The sequence below is a fragment of the Triturus cristatus genome, chromosome 10 (assembly GCF_964204655.1).
Source record: "Triturus cristatus chromosome 10, aTriCri1.1, whole genome shotgun sequence".
Taxonomy (NCBI): Eukaryota; Metazoa; Chordata; class Amphibia; order Caudata; family Salamandridae; genus Triturus; species Triturus cristatus.
The window spans coordinates 911,272,547-911,289,858 of NC_140593.1; the positions used below are offsets into that span (position 1 = coordinate 911,272,547).

The following is a 17,312-nucleotide window of genomic DNA, read 5'->3' on the forward strand; positions in this document are numbered from 1 at the left end:
GAAAACAAAACACCTATTTGTAGCCTTTTCTCCGCCTCCTAAAGGTAGCACTATATCCAAATCGGGCATAGCCAGATAGTTAAATACATTCAAATCAGCTGCATTAAAGCGAAAAGACCTTTCCTTGTAACTTCCAGAGCACATTCCACTCATAAAAAGGGAGCAACTATGGCTTTTTTGGGAGGAAATATTCCCATAGCTTACATTTGTAAAGCGGTACTTGGTCTACATCACACACATTTAGTAAACACTATTGTGTGGATGTTGTAGCACGCCAACTAGCCAATGTAGGTCAGGCAGTGCTACGTACACTTTTTCAGACCTCAGCAACTCCCACACGCTAGCCACCGCTTTAATGTTGGGACTGCTTTACAGTCTATGCAGCGCATGTGTATCAACAGCCACATATGCCATCAAACTGATTTTGTTACTTATCCTTTAAGCATCTGTTCATGGCATGTAGTGCCGTAGACTCACATGCGCTCTCCCTCCTCTCTGGATGCCTGTGGACGTTGCAGTTAAGTTACATTTCATACCTCTCTGATACATTTACATTTAGCATGGGCATCTTTATTACACTCTTCTAACACTCCTTCCTCACCCGCCTGCGGGGAAAACAATCTAACAAAGGATGCCCATGTGCAATATCACAGGGAGGAGGAGTCGCTCTACCTCGTGACTCAAGACTTCTTCGAAGAAAAACAAGTTGCACAGTTCCGAACCCAATACTAGACGGCAGGAGTATGCAGAGCATGTGAATCTACAGCACTACGTGCCCCGAACACATGCTTACAGGGTAAGTAACATAATCCATTGTTATGAATAGTTCTCATCATTCCTCCCAGACATCAATTAGGCTTGGTTTTGGTGGGAGGGTATTGTGTAAATCAGTGGTGGGTGTGAGTATAGAATGTTTGCTCCTGGAAAATCAGGTGAGACATTTTCAGGGGTCATGTGTGCTGTTTGTCTGTGAAGCCTTTCCCTTTTCAGAAGTGGATGTGAATAGTACATGTGAAATCTTGTGCCAGTACTTCAGGCATGTGTTGCACTGGCAAGGAAATCCTTTTGGATTCCTTTGCTAGCACAGCTCTTGTGCAAGGTATCCACTAGTTAAAAATATCATGCAGGGGCAGATCCCTGTGTTAGGAGATTGTGACCCTCCTCTGCATAGTTCATATGATCACTCCAGCTCAATTGGCCCAAATGCAGCTGACAGGCCCTCCGAAAATGTATATCTCCCATTCTTTATATTTCGTTCTCTATCTCTGTTGCAGTGAAAGGAAAACACAGAACGTCCGAGCTCTCTTAAGCGTGCTGTCTCAAGGTAGTTAATGTAATCCTTGGTGGTACAAATTGTGTAGGACCCCCCAGGCCATTAGGGGTTAATGTGCTATTAGCAAGGGAATCCCCAGGATTTTCTTGTGTCAGAGTGACTCTACAAAGTGCGATTTGTACTCTGGGGAAGAGGGTCATAAGTACGTGCACCACATGCTACTGTCTTATACCATCTTCCAATCATGCTCATCCCTTTAATTAAGGCCAATTAACGACCAATATTTTGGTGGCATTGTTCAGGCCTTGATAGAACAAGGGCCTCTATTGTGGATATAAATGAGAGCCTAATTGTACACCGACATGTTTAGCTACAAGTTTAGGCATTAACTCAACCTGGACTGAAACAATTTTCTGATCCTGCTCATGACTGAAACTTGACAAAACATAATTAATCTGTAAACCTTTGATGCTTTTGCCAATTTGACTCGTCTTGGCAATTGTTATATATAGTGACTGACAGCTTCTGGACTCTTTTCAAACACCATGTCTGCTTTCATTGGACTGTTTTCAGACCATGTGCCCCTCACAATATCTAAGATGGAAATATTGTATACAAATATTATACAACAAACATTTTGTGGAGGAATTGGGCAAATCACAAACTTGTACTTTTAAAAAGCAAAGTTATTTTGAGATGTCATAAGTCTCTTTAGTTGAGCATTTTAATTTGTATCTGCATTATCTTACATTTTAGTAATGTTTCCTACTCTGTAGCGAATGTCATAATAAAGACTACAAATAACCTCCTTATCTTGGTTATTGCATAACCTTTGTAGCCCTTTAAAGGTGACCACTAGAGCATATACTTATAGTATCAGTTGTAAGATTGTTTTTGAATGTTAAATTATATATTCCACAAACTGACTTCTCTCTTGGCACTGAAGTCTTAAAACCACAAGTGATTTGTGCGTTTCTGGATCATGCATATTTGATTTGCAACTGCTCCTACTATTTTCAGGTACTTGTCCCAAGGGGATAAGGCTTCTTGCATGCCATGTTATGGCATCAAATAAAGTTAAGCTACACCTAGTAACCAAGAAATTCTCTGACCACCCAAGCTAGACTATTTTCAATTTCAGTATTTCATAAAATGTCAACAAGGTCTTCTAGGTGGGAACTTGTTTGAAAAATACTAACTTCCAAGAAATGTACATGAATTGGTAAGTTCATTAAAGCACTCAAGCAACATTTGTTAAACACACAAACTCTGTTTCTGTCCTTTGAGTTCACTCCTCGTTTTCCTCCAGTTGTAGCTCTCTGGACTTTATGTATGAGTTGGTTTTTCATTCTTCATTTTGAAGCCTATTTAGTTAAACCTGACACTTCACTTTTTGCTCTTTTAAGGCCTACTTGAACCTCAGTGCAGGGACGAAATGAAGCTATCACTTCTTCCGTGGTGTTACTGGCTGTAACCTTAAAATAGAAAGTACTTATAAAAGTTAGCTAAGTTGAGTATGGTTGTTAAATGCAGAGGAAATGCAGAGGTGCAATTTCGTTTTCTCAGTTGCCTGTCCTTTAGCTTTAAATTCTGATTCTGAATAGGTTATCACCATCCACGTAGGGCTTCTGAACATCGACCGGTATCGCACATTGGCTTGCTAAGCTCCATTTTTCATGTTGCTAACTTGCCCTACAGTATGTGCATGGACCTGCGCACACATCACTCTGCATGCTAGGAACCGTCAACAGGATCACATTAGTTATCTGTCCTCTGGATTAAAGCTTTCATCCTCCTGAAGTAAGTCAAAAAGTGTGTATGCTCTCTCTCCCCTTTACAGGGAGGTCCCACCAACAGAAAAGTCTCGACATCCAAATTTAGATGGTGATACCCCTCTAAGCCCCCAGAAAGTTGAGTTCGAGAACAATCCACACAGCTGAGATGAAGAAGTGGTTAATTCTACCAAAAGGCCACACAGCCGTTTCTTTCCATTGGCCAGCATCTTCAGACCTGTTGGAAGGCATGGTTTCACCCTAACTTCAGTGGGTAAGGAATTTAATTTCTCTAGGGTAGACCATACATTTCCATATAGCATCTATTCGCTGGTTTTTCTTCCTGAAGCCCACAGTAGATCAAGTCAAGAGACAAAATGTCAATGTAATTTCATCTAGCTTTGTTGAAGAAAGTGCCATCAGGATATTGTTTCTAGTTGCCTTGTCCTAGAAGCTAAAGTGGGATCTGAAAAACCCATGCCTTTTCCTGGAGAATACCAGATCGTCTTCAGGAGATTGAAAAATCTTCAGTAGCAGACATCTGCTCGCTTAGAACAAGGCATGTGAAGGATTCATCTTGCATATCCACAGCTCTGCCAGACACATTTCAGCATACTATAACCGTCACTAAATTTCGGGATTGGGGGCATTGCAGTCCGGAGGGAGTATTCCTGGTATTCTTTTAAAGTCTCTTAGGAAAGATTGAAGGTGTAGTATTTATTAAACTTAAATAGGTAAATAATACAAGAGCCACATGCATCTTTTTTGTTTCGTTGTAGCCTTCACCTTTTTAGATCATGCCATAATGCTGGCACTGTACTGATCTCTTAATTTGATGATCACCACATCACGCTGGTCTTGGCAAAGCTATTTAAACTGTGCCAGAATTCTCAGCGGATCCACACAGTCTTAAAAGAAAAGGTGACAAATGGCAATTTTTTTGTGGGATTACTCTCAACGCTATTTTACTTTCGTGCTCACAGTTTGATTATTTCTGTGGCTAAATAGGATTCTCCTATGCCGCTAGTCCCTTTCATTTATGCTGTTCTAAGCACTCACTGCTTCTATGTAAAAGGGTTCTTCTTGTGCAGCCAGAACTGAGCACTTTGAGAAGACCTAGCATATGGTTTCTTTCTCATTAGATTTCCAGTGGTGTCACAAAAAAGTTTTAGTAGAAATGTCATTCCTACTTTACATGCACTCCAGTATTTGGTTTTTAATATATTCTCTTTGTTCATATGTTTCGTCTAATGTTTTTTCAGGTGTTTAATGGCATGACTATTTTTGGTATGTCCTCAAACAATTAAGTAACCAGACTCCTGAAAAAATGCACCATTAACTCTATTTTAATGGTTTACAATCGGTAGTGCGTAGGCATCATTAGTAAATTAAATTGTTTGAGCTCAAAAACATATATCAAACTCATGAAATGCTGTCGTTTGATAATACAATGCCTATTTCTTCTATAATTTACCATAAGAAATTGCTATTTATACACCTTAAAATGAAAAAGTGTATCTGGACGCATCTTAACACTTGAAATGCTCAAACTTGTTTACTTGCGATCCTCCAAACACAACTCTCTAAGAGGTGGGGTGAGAGAATGGTAATGTAAATGCAGTGGCATGAGGGAGAAAGGCTTTCGCTAGCATCTTTATTTAAGGTGTTTATCGTTGGAACTCTTGACAGTCTTAGGAGTCAAATATGTTTGGTTATTGCACCCTGTTTCAAATGCATTACCAAATGGAGACTGCATTAGGAGACTGTTGTTTCAGTTGTATTGGATCATTAAGTGACCTTGCCCCTTTGTGGTTTCTTGTGAAATTCTTTTGGTTATGACTAGGTCCTGCATCTCTCCCCTAATGAAGTGCCATGATTCTGACTCTTTCATAAAGAACACATTTGCATCAGTTTTTCTGCCCACTTTGCCTCACTAATTCCAAAATGTTTGCACAGGTAGTTGAGGCCAGAATTCCATGTGAAAGTGGCTATAAATTATGCACACAGCTCAGGTCGAGGTCAGTGGCAAGACATAACCATGTGCAGCTACTTTTTACACACTTGCAGCATTTTGATACTGATATAAACATGATGGTTGGCATACATGACATTTTTCTGTTCTCAAACCAGTTATGATATGCAGAATATTTTTGTGTGCTTTTTTTAGGCTAACGGACAAAGGCCATCTTCTATAGTAAATATATTGTGCCAGTCAAACTAGCAGTGCAGACGCTCTAAGTTATTATCTCATACACAAGAGATATATAATTGAAAATACAAATCCATCTCAACAATAACCACTCCTGCTAGGCCCCACAGGTTTTAGGCATTGATAATCTTATAAAAGGAGGCACTTGTTCCAAACTCTTCCATGACACTCCACGTCTAACTTCTCACCATAAGGCTGGCATGCTATTTGTGTCCAGTCATATTTTTTAGGATTATTATGTGGTCAGTGATCCTTTAGTGATGCCGAGTGACTGGTTTGGGGTGCTGGATTACCCAAACAGTGTCTACTTTAGAGTCCAACTTGAGTTTTGATTTCTGCTGACAGTTGCAGAAACCTTTATTGTGACTTCATTGCAGCATATAGAGCTCACATGAGTAACTGAGTTAAACAAAATTAAAGTGCTCCTGGTTTTGGGTAGATTAGCCTTGTTTCTAAAAATTTCTAGAGGAAAGGAGGCAGAGGAGAGTTTATTGGGGATTCATTTTCAAAGCCAGCAATCTTAGGAAGGACTTTGTAACACGACTTAAGTTTAACACTTTTGGTTATTCTACGTTCATGTTAAGTAATGTAAAAGAAAAAAGAAAAACAGCTAGTAATCTTTTTATATCTGCATTCACCATTTTATGATGGGAGATTTGAGACTTTCAGCAGCTCTTCAGTTTTGGCTCCCATAGACTGTCTTTTACTCAACTTACTCTTACCACTGTATTCAGGTTTCAGTGCTTCTGTTTCAATTTACCTTATGCTTCATAGCATATCCTTAGCAAACAATAATTCTGAATCTCAAATTTTTCTCATCTTCATAGTTGGATAAATGATGATAATTCCAATTGCAAATATTTTTGGTGGTCTGTAAGCAACATGAACACAGATAATGGCCAGATTATTAGCCCATTATAGTAAACAATAAATAAATTCAGATTGTTAGGTAAAATGAACTTGTACTTTTATAGCATATTCAACCATTGTTATGCCTCCATAGTGCTTGGCCTGATCATAATGCTTTCTATATATGCTCAGCTTTCCAGATTGACGTCTTCTACAGTGCTTTGCATATGTAATTGTGTTATTGTTGCACTAGTTTGATATGCTTGTTAGTGTGATGCTGTTGATTTAGCAGCATCTTGGCAACTGTGTGGCTTTTGCGCAGTGTTGTGAACATGCTTGTGAGATGGTTCAGTCTGAATATGGCCATTTGCAGGTGGGGTTGTAATGATGAGTTGATGTTATTTCTGGGTGTAAAGTGTTGATGGATGTCTCATGAAAGCCCAGATATGGATTTTCGGAAGTAGGTTTGGTGCATGTGTTAAGGCCAGTCATAAATGTATAGACTGTAGAGTTGTTTTTTGTTTTGAATGTTGAGATTAGTCAGCATGTGATTGTGTATTCCCTGAAACCAGAGGCTTTATCATGCTTTGTATACTGTTGGGTGGTGTCTCTCAGAGTTAAGTCCTGGTTTTCCTGTGGGACAAATTTATAAGTATAGGTTATCTAAGTTTTAGAACTGTAGCTACTTAGATGGGCTAACACATTTTTAATATATAAATGTGCTTAACCATACTGCCAGACAGTGGCCCTAGACCACTGCCTTATGAAAGTGCAGCTTTTCTGTTGCTCTTTTCTCATTTTGCTATGGCACATGTGCACGTTTAGGAAGGATCATTGTTGTAGGCAAGTCTGATGAGTTGTAATTGGAGCCAAGGGATTTGCGCCCTGGATTTTACCAGAACCACCGATGATCTATAGACCGGGAGGAGGGACCAATCTATGAATGAATGAAGGAATGCAAAAAGTAGGAAATCCCGGTCCTGCTGAATAAGGCCTGGGAGACTGAGACATTGCGGAACTGTAAAGAAAGTGTACTGAAGGCAGACAATGATTGTTAAAATTAAGAGGCATTGGCAACCGAATCCTCATTTTGCGTGTCCCCATTTTCAGTTGTTCACCTTCACAGGGCACTCACCAAAATAGTAATCTGAAACAATACTTCCATCATGACTTACACCATTATGGCTGTGACGTCAAGCTTCATGAAAACATCACACACACACATGACTCAAATCAACCAAACTAGATCATACACTGCAACCAGGCTGGAGCCTGCTGTACATTCCCTGTGCATGAAGCATTAGTGCAACCTACGCCTTTGTCTTCCATGCCCTCTCCACTTTTGGAGAATTCCCATTGTGAGCTGAAGCACCCGGTTTATGAGGTGCTGTCTTCACTGAGGCAGTGAGGAGCAACCATAAAAGAGAGGACGGATCTTGCAGCCAGATAAGTACCCCTTGAGCATGTCTGAGTACTGGACCATAGAAGCAGAACTTCGACCTAAGATTCAAATGCCACATACATGGTCATCTCTACCACAGAGCACCCCCTGAGGTTGTGACTTCCGGCAAGTGCAACCAATTGTCATCTCAGTCTGGTAACCGGGATGCAGAGCCCACCGAATTGGACAACTGCTTACAAAACAGACGTCAGTCATTATGTTACAGCAATAGGCAACCCTTTTGCCCAGTGTTACAAAGACTCATTATCAAAAGACCACTGTGGGTTTGACAATGTCCATGTAAAGGAGAAACAGAAAGTTGATGCCATTAGGCTTTAAATGGGATTTTCCTGTGGCAGACTTTCTTCTCTTATGACCATACCCTGGTTTGAGTTCAATGATCGCAATTGTGAACAGTTCAATTTTTTTTTTTCCTGATGCACTTACATGCTGTGCTTCATGTGCTTGCATAGTCTGGGACTTTGAAATCCTTGTAACCTGCCTTTGTATTTCAACAATGGGAACGTTTTTTGGGGTAATCAAATGTATATTGGCTCCGAATCTGTGCATGGTGTGGAGAGCCAGTTTTTAATATATCGGGTTCCTTTGCCCTAAAAGAATTTGTGGATAGTGCAGAGATCCATTAACTCAATCTTTTGGTCCCATAGGGAGCTAGTGGAGTGCTTTTGGACTAGCTGTATGTGGTTTTATTTCCTGGGCCTAGCACACTTAGTATCGCATAAAGAATGTACTCCAGTTGCTAATGGAACACAATTTTTATTTCAAAGCCCTCTAAAAATCTAATTCCTTAAATATAGTAAGGTGTCAGTAAAGATCAGCTTGTGTATTGTACCAGGATCTAGAATGTGGAAAAACGCTCCACCAACCTGAGAGGAGTGCAGTTAAGTTTCATTTTTCAAAAGGTGCAGAGGTCCTATTTTTTTGAGTTAATATTGATCTTTGTATTACATGTTGGCTATGCAACCGAATTCTTTTTCATATATAAACCAGTGTCATTTGCCTCAATTCCTCTTGTTTGTGTACTATGACTTAGTCTGCATGCAATTTGCCCTTAACCAAAGGGATTTTAGCCAGGAAACCACTTCTACGGTGAAACAAGTTAACTACAAACAGCTGACTTCTCTTAACCCCTTCAGTGCCCATGACGAGCTGGACTCGTCATGGGCCGCGGTGGCGCTGTGCCCATGACGAGTCCAGCTCGTCATAGACCCCGCCCGCTAATGCAACGGCCGGCTCTGGGCGGGGAAAGGGGCGGGCACTGAAGGGGTTAATGCCAGAGAATATAGATCACTTGTTGTCGGTGATTTCTGCTCACTATCCACATAGTTTTTTTCCCCCATTTATTATCATGTTTTTATTTCCATCAATACTGGTGCAATTTAAGTGACTCAATGCAAGGAATGGTATCCCCCAGTTACTTTGAGGTCCAAGAGGCGGGGGGAGAAACAATACAAAAGCACAACCTCTGATCTGACCTATCGTTGTTTTCACTGTGGTAAATACTCACAAAAGTGCCATTACCCCCATAAGCAAACACATTTTCACATATGGTTATTTCTTTAGATTTTTTTATTGTTTTATATAAAGTGATTTACTTCTTATTTTATAAAACAAAATAGTTTTTTCTCAATTTTTTTAGTATTTATATTAGCATAGACACATTTTTACACATCAATTTGACATTTTATAATGAATTAGAACATTAGTAGGAAAAGTTCATTAATTAGAAAAAGTTCCCCTAGACAAAACCATCATCTCAACATTCACCGTTTTTGATATCAGATTTAGTAACAACCAAATCAGGTTTTTTTTTCCCCTCGTTATTTCTTCTTTATTATTTCTTCATATATTTCTTTGGTTGGGATTCCCAGATGTGTAGTCAATGGTCTACGTAGGTTTCGGTGATTAGTTATTTTATATCACCTTCTTCAGGACCAATGAAACATTCCCTTAAATTTTAAATGTGGGCTAGGGGTTCACTGCAAAAATCAAAATATAGCTTGTGTCAGGTACAGGGGATGGCAATGATTATAATTTAACTACAATAATTTCAACTAGCCCGTCCTAGAGCATAACATATAAAGGTCATCATCTATGTACTCCTGCTAAGAATAGGCCCGAATAAATCCCCAAGTTTAGGAAGCTTCATTGTGCTCAGCCAAAGATTTAAAGAGCCAGGAGAAAATTACGTGGCATGGACAGTCTAAGTTCTCTGAAATTTCAGTGACTGCCTTATGGGAAGATCTAGTATTGTTGCCCAGGGTAAGACACAGAATTCAGTGGTGGGACATATGCAAATATAGTGCGCAGATATTTGGAAAATCATTGGGTGTATGTGACAATTACAAAAAATGATTCCACTGCAGGACTGACTTAAGGAGGAATGCATTTGTTGAGTGCACATACCAGGTATGATTGTACCGTGTAAGTGAAAGTCTAGATTCATGTGCTGTAACTGGCAGCTGTGAATCTGGCTCTCCAATTTGTTTCAGAAGTTGCAGAATAACAACAAAGAGTTGGTGTGGCCAGACAACATGGCAATCATGCATTACATACAGAAACAGTGACGGAATACATTTTTTTCCTCTATGAAGCAAATTACCATGGATCTGCATTGGACACAAGTTTATCAAAATTATCATCTGGTGGAACATTGCCAGGGGTAGTCATTGTTAAGCAGAAGTAATCAGGAAACATGAATAGGAGATGAAGATAATTGATCCACGCAAAATCTATCGCAGGTGTGGAATGCCACATATGGAATTGTTCGAAGCCGATGAAAACAAAAAAAATTTATTACGCATCTATGAATGTACTTCTTTAGTCACAAGGCTCTGTGGCAAGTTCACAATGACAGCATAATTCTGCACACTCACCGATGTTTTCTATCAAAAGCTATTTCTTTTTTTCTTATTAGCTAAAGCATATAGCTACTATCATTTGAGCATATTAAGTCAAACAAGAAGACAAAACAACTTAGTATTGCCTTTGCAAAACCATTTCTAAGGTAGGCATTGCTCAATGCATTGTGAAATGTGTTCTAGTTTGTAATGCAGAAGCAAGCCAAACATTGTTAGAGACAACACACAAACTCTACTTGTAAAAAAAAAAAAGAAAAGGAACTGTCCTGTTATTGACGTGTATAGAGAAGCTAATTGGGCATCCAGTCGCATCCATAAAATGTTGTTGTGTTATACAAGCTAGAAAAGAAATACAAACTGGTCAGTCAGTGTTAAAGAAATAATTTGCTTCATTTTATACAACTTTCTGTTATCCATCACTTTAGAAGAAGACTGTGCTTGCTTTAGTGTCAATACACAGTATGTGATCTGCACAAACACTTGTCGCAAATGGAAAATGCAACAAGAATTAACTATGCAGACTATATATGTCTTTAAATTATGTACACTAAATCATGCACGCCAATGACTGAAAATATGGTACACTTAAGGTAAAGTTTGTGTTGCTGTATCCTGGTTCACAAGGTATTTGTCACATGTCATAGTATGCATGGCTTGAAACGAAGACTACAACCACCAAACAGATTACCTGTAAGTAATGTTTTCCTTACTCCCTTTGGACACTTGGCTTTCCAGGGGTAGCAAAGTCGAGCGAAGGCTTATTTTAGATCCTCTGATACAGCATGATTTTAAGTAACTTGAAATAAAAGGAATGCACTGTGCTAGCACTTCTAAAAAGTATAGATAAAATAGGGCATGTAAAACAAACCCAACATTGTTTTAAAACGTTGACACCATTGTTTCAGGTGCAGCACGACAGTTGTGTACTCTTTCGTTTCACTTAATGATCCCCTCTGGCAAGGAAGACACATCGTATGATACAGTGGAGTTGGAGATGGGTGATAAACACCTTTCCAGCTGCCTTAGTTTAGGCTGGCCGTGCCTTAGTGATACTGAAGCATTATGATTACTTTCTTTGGCATACTTCTAGAGTATCATCAATAGCAGCCTAAATCCATCCCCACTGAAGAGGAGCAAACACAGTTGCTCATAATTACTGTCTCTGGGGTCATTGCAACAACCAACATTTTAAGTTGTTGAACGTGGCTGTGCTCTTCCTCCAGGAATGGATGCATTACATTTTTGTCTGCTAAGAGGTTCTGGTGATGATTTTGGTTGCATCATACTTTAAACAATGTTTGTTCAGCACACGTCAGAAGCATGCTGCAGTCCATCAATGCTCAACCAGAGACTGTAAAGCCCTTGATTTACTAGAGAGAGATTATGCCTATACTTTCAGGCCCAGACGGTCCTCCGATCACAATATAAACTCTTTGGCCATACTGGCAACGTTCCTTTCACCAAAACAATCAACAAGAACTCTGGATATGTCAACACAGGGCCCGTACTTTCAGGCCCTCACTCGATGAGGCTTTGAAGATTAAAGCAAGTCCAAGGCAAAAGTATAGCAATCTGATGCATGTGGCCTCTTTACTATATTGTCAGATTTGGCCCTTTAGTGTCGAAGGTTGTTAAACAAATGGCAGTCCACACAGTTTTGGCAATGCTGATGAAACTGTCTTAAGAGCCCATTTAAAGTGTGGCTGAGATTTTAGTCTTTGAAAAGGCTTTTGCTTGTTTTAGTGTCATCTAGATGGGTTGGAAGGATCCATGAACTTTTATTTTAAGAGACATTACTAAAATTGTTTTGTAACATGATTGTCCTGAAAATGAGCACCTGTATTGCTAAGTTCATATGAATTTTGATCTAGACCAACATGTTATGCTCCAGACATTTTTTATTTAAGCCTGAATCTCAGAGAACAATGCATACTTCGGATGTCTAAAGATGTCTGAGGTTATATCTACCCGGAAGCAAGTATTTCTGCAAGCCTGATCAATGGTTCTTGACAGTCTGGAATGCTGACGGGGGTCATTAATTGTCCAAGAAAGGGTCTGCCCACTGAATAGCAGCAGCATCTTCGACACACACCTAGATGGGAAGACCAGCTCAGTAATTGTTAGGGGCACCCTCTGTGGGAGAAATACCTGCAACAAGAGCGCTCTTTGCCAGCATTATTCTGGCACTTACTGGCTGGCACATTCAAAGCTGCTGTTTGGAGATCCTTACCCATATCTCTAGTGGATATCCCTTTAAGAACCAAAACTGCCAGTACCCGTTTTAAGATACTGCTCTTAATAACGCTTGCTAGTTGCTTAAGTTCTTGAAATTATTAACATCCAGTGCTGGAGAAGACTACTCTCTTGTAACTCAGTACTACAGCTTTGGTATTTTCATGCATATTTTTATCCTTCCCATTCCAACCCATTCATTAATAGCTGCTAAGGGTTAAGGAGAAACTGGCCGACTTGGCCCAGCACATGAGTAAAAATAGAATGAGGCCTGCAAAAGTACTTGTCACACAGGCAAAATACAAGTTGCGATAGGAGATTTACAAGTACGAGGGAGGAGATTTATCCAGAGCGATTTATCCAGGGCAGTTCATGACGCATATTTGGAAACCTTTGAGTTTGAATAAAGTGAAATCATTGTTTTCTTGTCTACAGCTCCTTTTCCAGATTAGCCAAAATGCTGCAGTAGTTAAAAGCTGGGTTAGGCAACTTTATGCACAACAAGGGGCAATCTGGAGCACCATATGAAATTACACCAGGTATTAGTGTGCTGTACTCCATTCCTATATCGCTTCAACATTTTTTTGCAGTAGTGGCAGCTACACCAAAACATAACTAGTCACGGCAAACTAAAATCAAATTAGATTGTAGTGTAACTGTATGTTATTTTCAAGCAATCGCTTCATTTAAACAGTGCTTTTAAAAATCTGTTGTCAATGGTATAACTATTTCCCTAAAGTTCCATCAGACTACCCCATCCCCTGAGCCCCCCATCCCTATTCCTGATTTAATCTCTTTAGAACCTGAATGGAAAACTCAAATAATGAACAAATTGTGTATTTACCACTGTTATAGCATATAGGCTTTATCTGTGTTTCTATTAAATTCCAGATCATAGATGCCACCCAGAAGGGAAACTGTTCTCGTTTCATGAATCACAGCTGTGAGCCAAACTGTGAGACTCAAAAGGTGAGCATAGTAGTTTGCATGTGTTGGAATTCTGAATTAGTGTTCTGTTGCTTCTGGTGGCGCAGATGGCTGCAGGATAAATGCAGGAACATTTTATGATCAAAGTATGAAGAGGGGGGTGGATGTCAAAAGAACTGTCTGTTGAGGAGTCTAATTTAAGCTACATTTGGATATTCTGTTAGTAAATTCTGATGGCTACTTCTACCTGCATATTCCTCGCCTTGAATCTCCTTCAGACAGCAGAGTGGATCCAGGAAAGTTGACATAGGTCTCCTTTAGCAGCAGGTGGTGCCATGACTCCCATCTTGACTATAATACCTACCAAGCTGTGCGTCATGCAGCCTTCTATTGTGGATCCGGTGTCAGTTCCCATCATTTTAGCCACGCTTTTAAAGATTTAGATGAGATTGATGATCAAACAAGTGCTGTTAATTGATTGCTTCTCCTGTCTGTGGTCCTCAGTGGCGCTGTTGACCTTGTTTGAAAGTTGGTTATTACCGGGTCTCGCTAACTGGAGTGGTGCTCTTTCGTTTCTGTGCCAGCTTTTTTATGCTTTGTCTGGTTTGTGTTCCACCTTTTTTGTAGGTCCAAATGCGCTCATGTTAACTAGCAAGTTACAGGCACCTAATTTGAGCCGGTGGTTTCTGGTGCTGAGCACAGCAATTAATTGGTTTCTGGTGCTCAGCACTGACGCTTAATTGTCAACACTGCAATTAGGACAGTCTGCCACAAAGTGGCGCTGCTCATTTCATCTAGAGATGAGCAGAACGGTTGTTCATGAACACAATTTATTAAAAGATTGCTAATACCTTCCCCCCTCTCCCCCCATCAACATCAACTGTTGCATGGCTAAACACTTATAAGGTCCCAAAGGCGAGACCTATTGGCTATGCCAATGCTTGTTTTAATAGCTACCAAGCAAGTCAAAATAAGTGAAATTTGCCTCATAGTAAGCACTGAATAAAACTTTGCACAGGTAATTCGTGTTACGACTGCCAGACATACCCACATACGCTGCATCCCATGTTTCTAGTTCTGGACTTTTTATTTAATAAATCGGTCATTTTTGATGTATGCTTGTTCTTATTTTTACCCAAGTGGACTAACACATAATAACGGTGGTTCCTAAAAGCAATGCCCAGTGATTGATACATATTGTTATGCAATGATGCATTGTGCATTCTGAGTATAATGTGTATATGTATGACTCAAGCAAAATTGCCAATGATGGAGTGTGCATCCTGAGTACAAAGTATTCGAAGAGACCACAATGGAATAACTGAACAAAGAAAAGCAGCCAGGGGCTCAAAACCCACACCACCTAAAGAAATCACTTCATCAAAGCTACTGAGTTGCCCGCTGCTAATGGCCAGCTGCTTATTGACCTTTTTACAAAAAAGAGAGGCAACAATTACAGGTGTGTATGGAAAAGCAATTCGCATGAATCGAAAGTCGCAGGTCCTTATCAATGTGGTAGATTCTTCTTCTTTATTCAAATTTCTTCAACCACACTATAAACATGCAGCCTATAGATTTTTGCCTTACAAAGGCTTTATCGGGACTGCAACCATAAAAGACAATATTGCGACACACCACAACGTAAAACATTCATATAGAATTAAGGATCTAAAACACAGACCCATGTGTACACAGTCACAAGTGTGACATTTTAAACTATTCCAGCCCTCCAAAGCTCCAAGAATGGCTTGGGCGACGGGAATTAGTCATTTATATTGAATTAATAAACTACTGTTGTTGTGCTGATCTCTGAATTAGCCAAACAGTGCCACCATATGGCAGACGGGTATAAGTGACAGTGTTGACAATTAAGTGCCAATGCCAAGCACCAGAAGCCACCGGCTCAAATTAAGCACTGGTTTTAACACTCCACTACTTTCTCTGCTTCAAATGCGATTTCCTCCACAAAGGCAGTTAAATATCTAGTATACAAGAAACCTGAATTTCCCTGGTACCATTGAATCATCCACCAGTCTTTACATATGTCCTTCTTTCAATTTTTTTTAGCCACATATTCATTTTTGCAAAAGTTAAAGACAACTCTGCTGAGGGCCTGCATGGCTGACAGATTGCTCAGGACAGTGCCTAGTGTGACAGCAAAGAGTGTGCTAATTCCATCTTATTTTCCTATATTCAGACTCTTTGTGGCCATGATCACCCTTTGAAGTACTGGGTTTTTAAAGCCCTGCGGTGCAGGGGAACACACCCTAAGACTTCGGGTTCTTCCTGTTTCAGACCCACAGAAACACAGAGTCTTCTAGGTGAAGTCAAAGATCAATTTATTGGCTGCAGACCAATTACAGGTATCCGAGAAGTACAACACCATGTATGTTCTCAGGAGACTGCTTAAACTTACAGAAACGGCCTTCTCCTTATATACAAAATATCATGCTTCAGGCACACATTCCTCGTTTTACGATATGGTCATTCACATGTATTCATTACAAACGAAAAGGCAGAGTCATGATGACCATCCCACATTCCAGTTAAACCAGCCCACAATTATTTTACCCAGCGAGGCTCAGATCCCACATCAGATATCAACAGACCCCAATAAACACGGGCACCTCCTGTTTGTAAAACAAGCCATAAAGCAGGAAGAGTCAGGTGTGAAAGAGATTAGCCGGAGGCTTGTGTGGGATGAAAAGGCTTTATGGTGTTTCAAACCCTGATGCTAATCACAGGTGGCCGTAGGACGGGGAGCTCGTGGGACCGGACTGACCTGGGGCAGCGGAGCCAAGTCGCATAGGTCACAGAGAAGTCAAATGGAAGGCGCATGTGATCTGAAGGCCCGTACTTGTTCGTAATGTGTAGCCTATGTGAGGGCAACCATAAGAGGGCCACTGCTCCAAGATGGAACCCACGAAGTCAATGTGTAATATCGTATACAAAGTGCATTTATCTCTAAAACGTTATACAAAGCACTTGTACATACCGCATTGGCCATTCGGGGTTCGCTAACAGCGGAATAGGCAGGGTAGGGCCCTGCCTCCTACGCGGTCCCAAATTTCAAAGTACCACAGACCCTCCTTTTGCCCTTACATAGGCAATAACTATACTCATATCAATCTGAGTCCAGGTCTATTTTCATGAAGTCATGGAGATGTTGCTGTAGCATCATCCTATTACTTAGCTCGTCCCTCGATACAGGTTTCCTTACACATAATGTAGCACAGAGGCCACATATCGCAAGAGCACACTGTATACACAGACAGAACAGGAAAAGGATGGCTAAGATCATTCCAATGACCATCAGAATCTTCCAACCCCAGGCAGATATCAGTTCCCACAACCACCCCACCAGTGACCAATCTCCTTTATCCACGTGAATAGATTCAGATATTTTATGCAGTTTGGAGATGGCTTGATAAACTGTTGGAGCGTTATCTGGTATGAAAATGCAACAGCTAGATTGGATGACCTTACATACCCCACCACGGTCTGCAAGTATGACGTCTAGAACCATACGGTTCTGCAAAGTCATGAGGCGATCTGCTTGGAGCTCAGCTGTCAAATTACCAAGGGCATCAGCCGTTACATTAACAGTGGATTCAACCACACGAGTCAGTTGTCTCAGGTTCCTACTATTGACCATCGGTCCCCAAAACGGCAGAAAACCCAAAAAGAAGTCTCCCGCTTGCTGACCGGCAGTATCCTCCTTACTAAT

At 40.4% G+C, this 17,312-nt stretch overlaps 1 protein-coding gene across 3 annotated transcripts in view; it reads left to right on the top strand.

Annotated features, from left to right (window-relative positions):
• Positions 1 to 17,312, top strand: part of SETD2 (SET domain containing 2, histone lysine methyltransferase) — a 1,034,666-nt gene that overhangs the window by 270,412 nt on the left and 746,942 nt on the right. For all 3 annotated transcript variants that reach the window (XM_085628742.1, XM_085628741.1, XM_085628740.1), the window contains one exon: positions 13,550 to 13,627. In XM_085628742.1, coding sequence (XP_085484868.1) covers positions 13,550 to 13,627 — 78 coding nt within the window. The remainder of the gene's footprint in view (positions 1 to 13,549; positions 13,628 to 17,312) is intronic.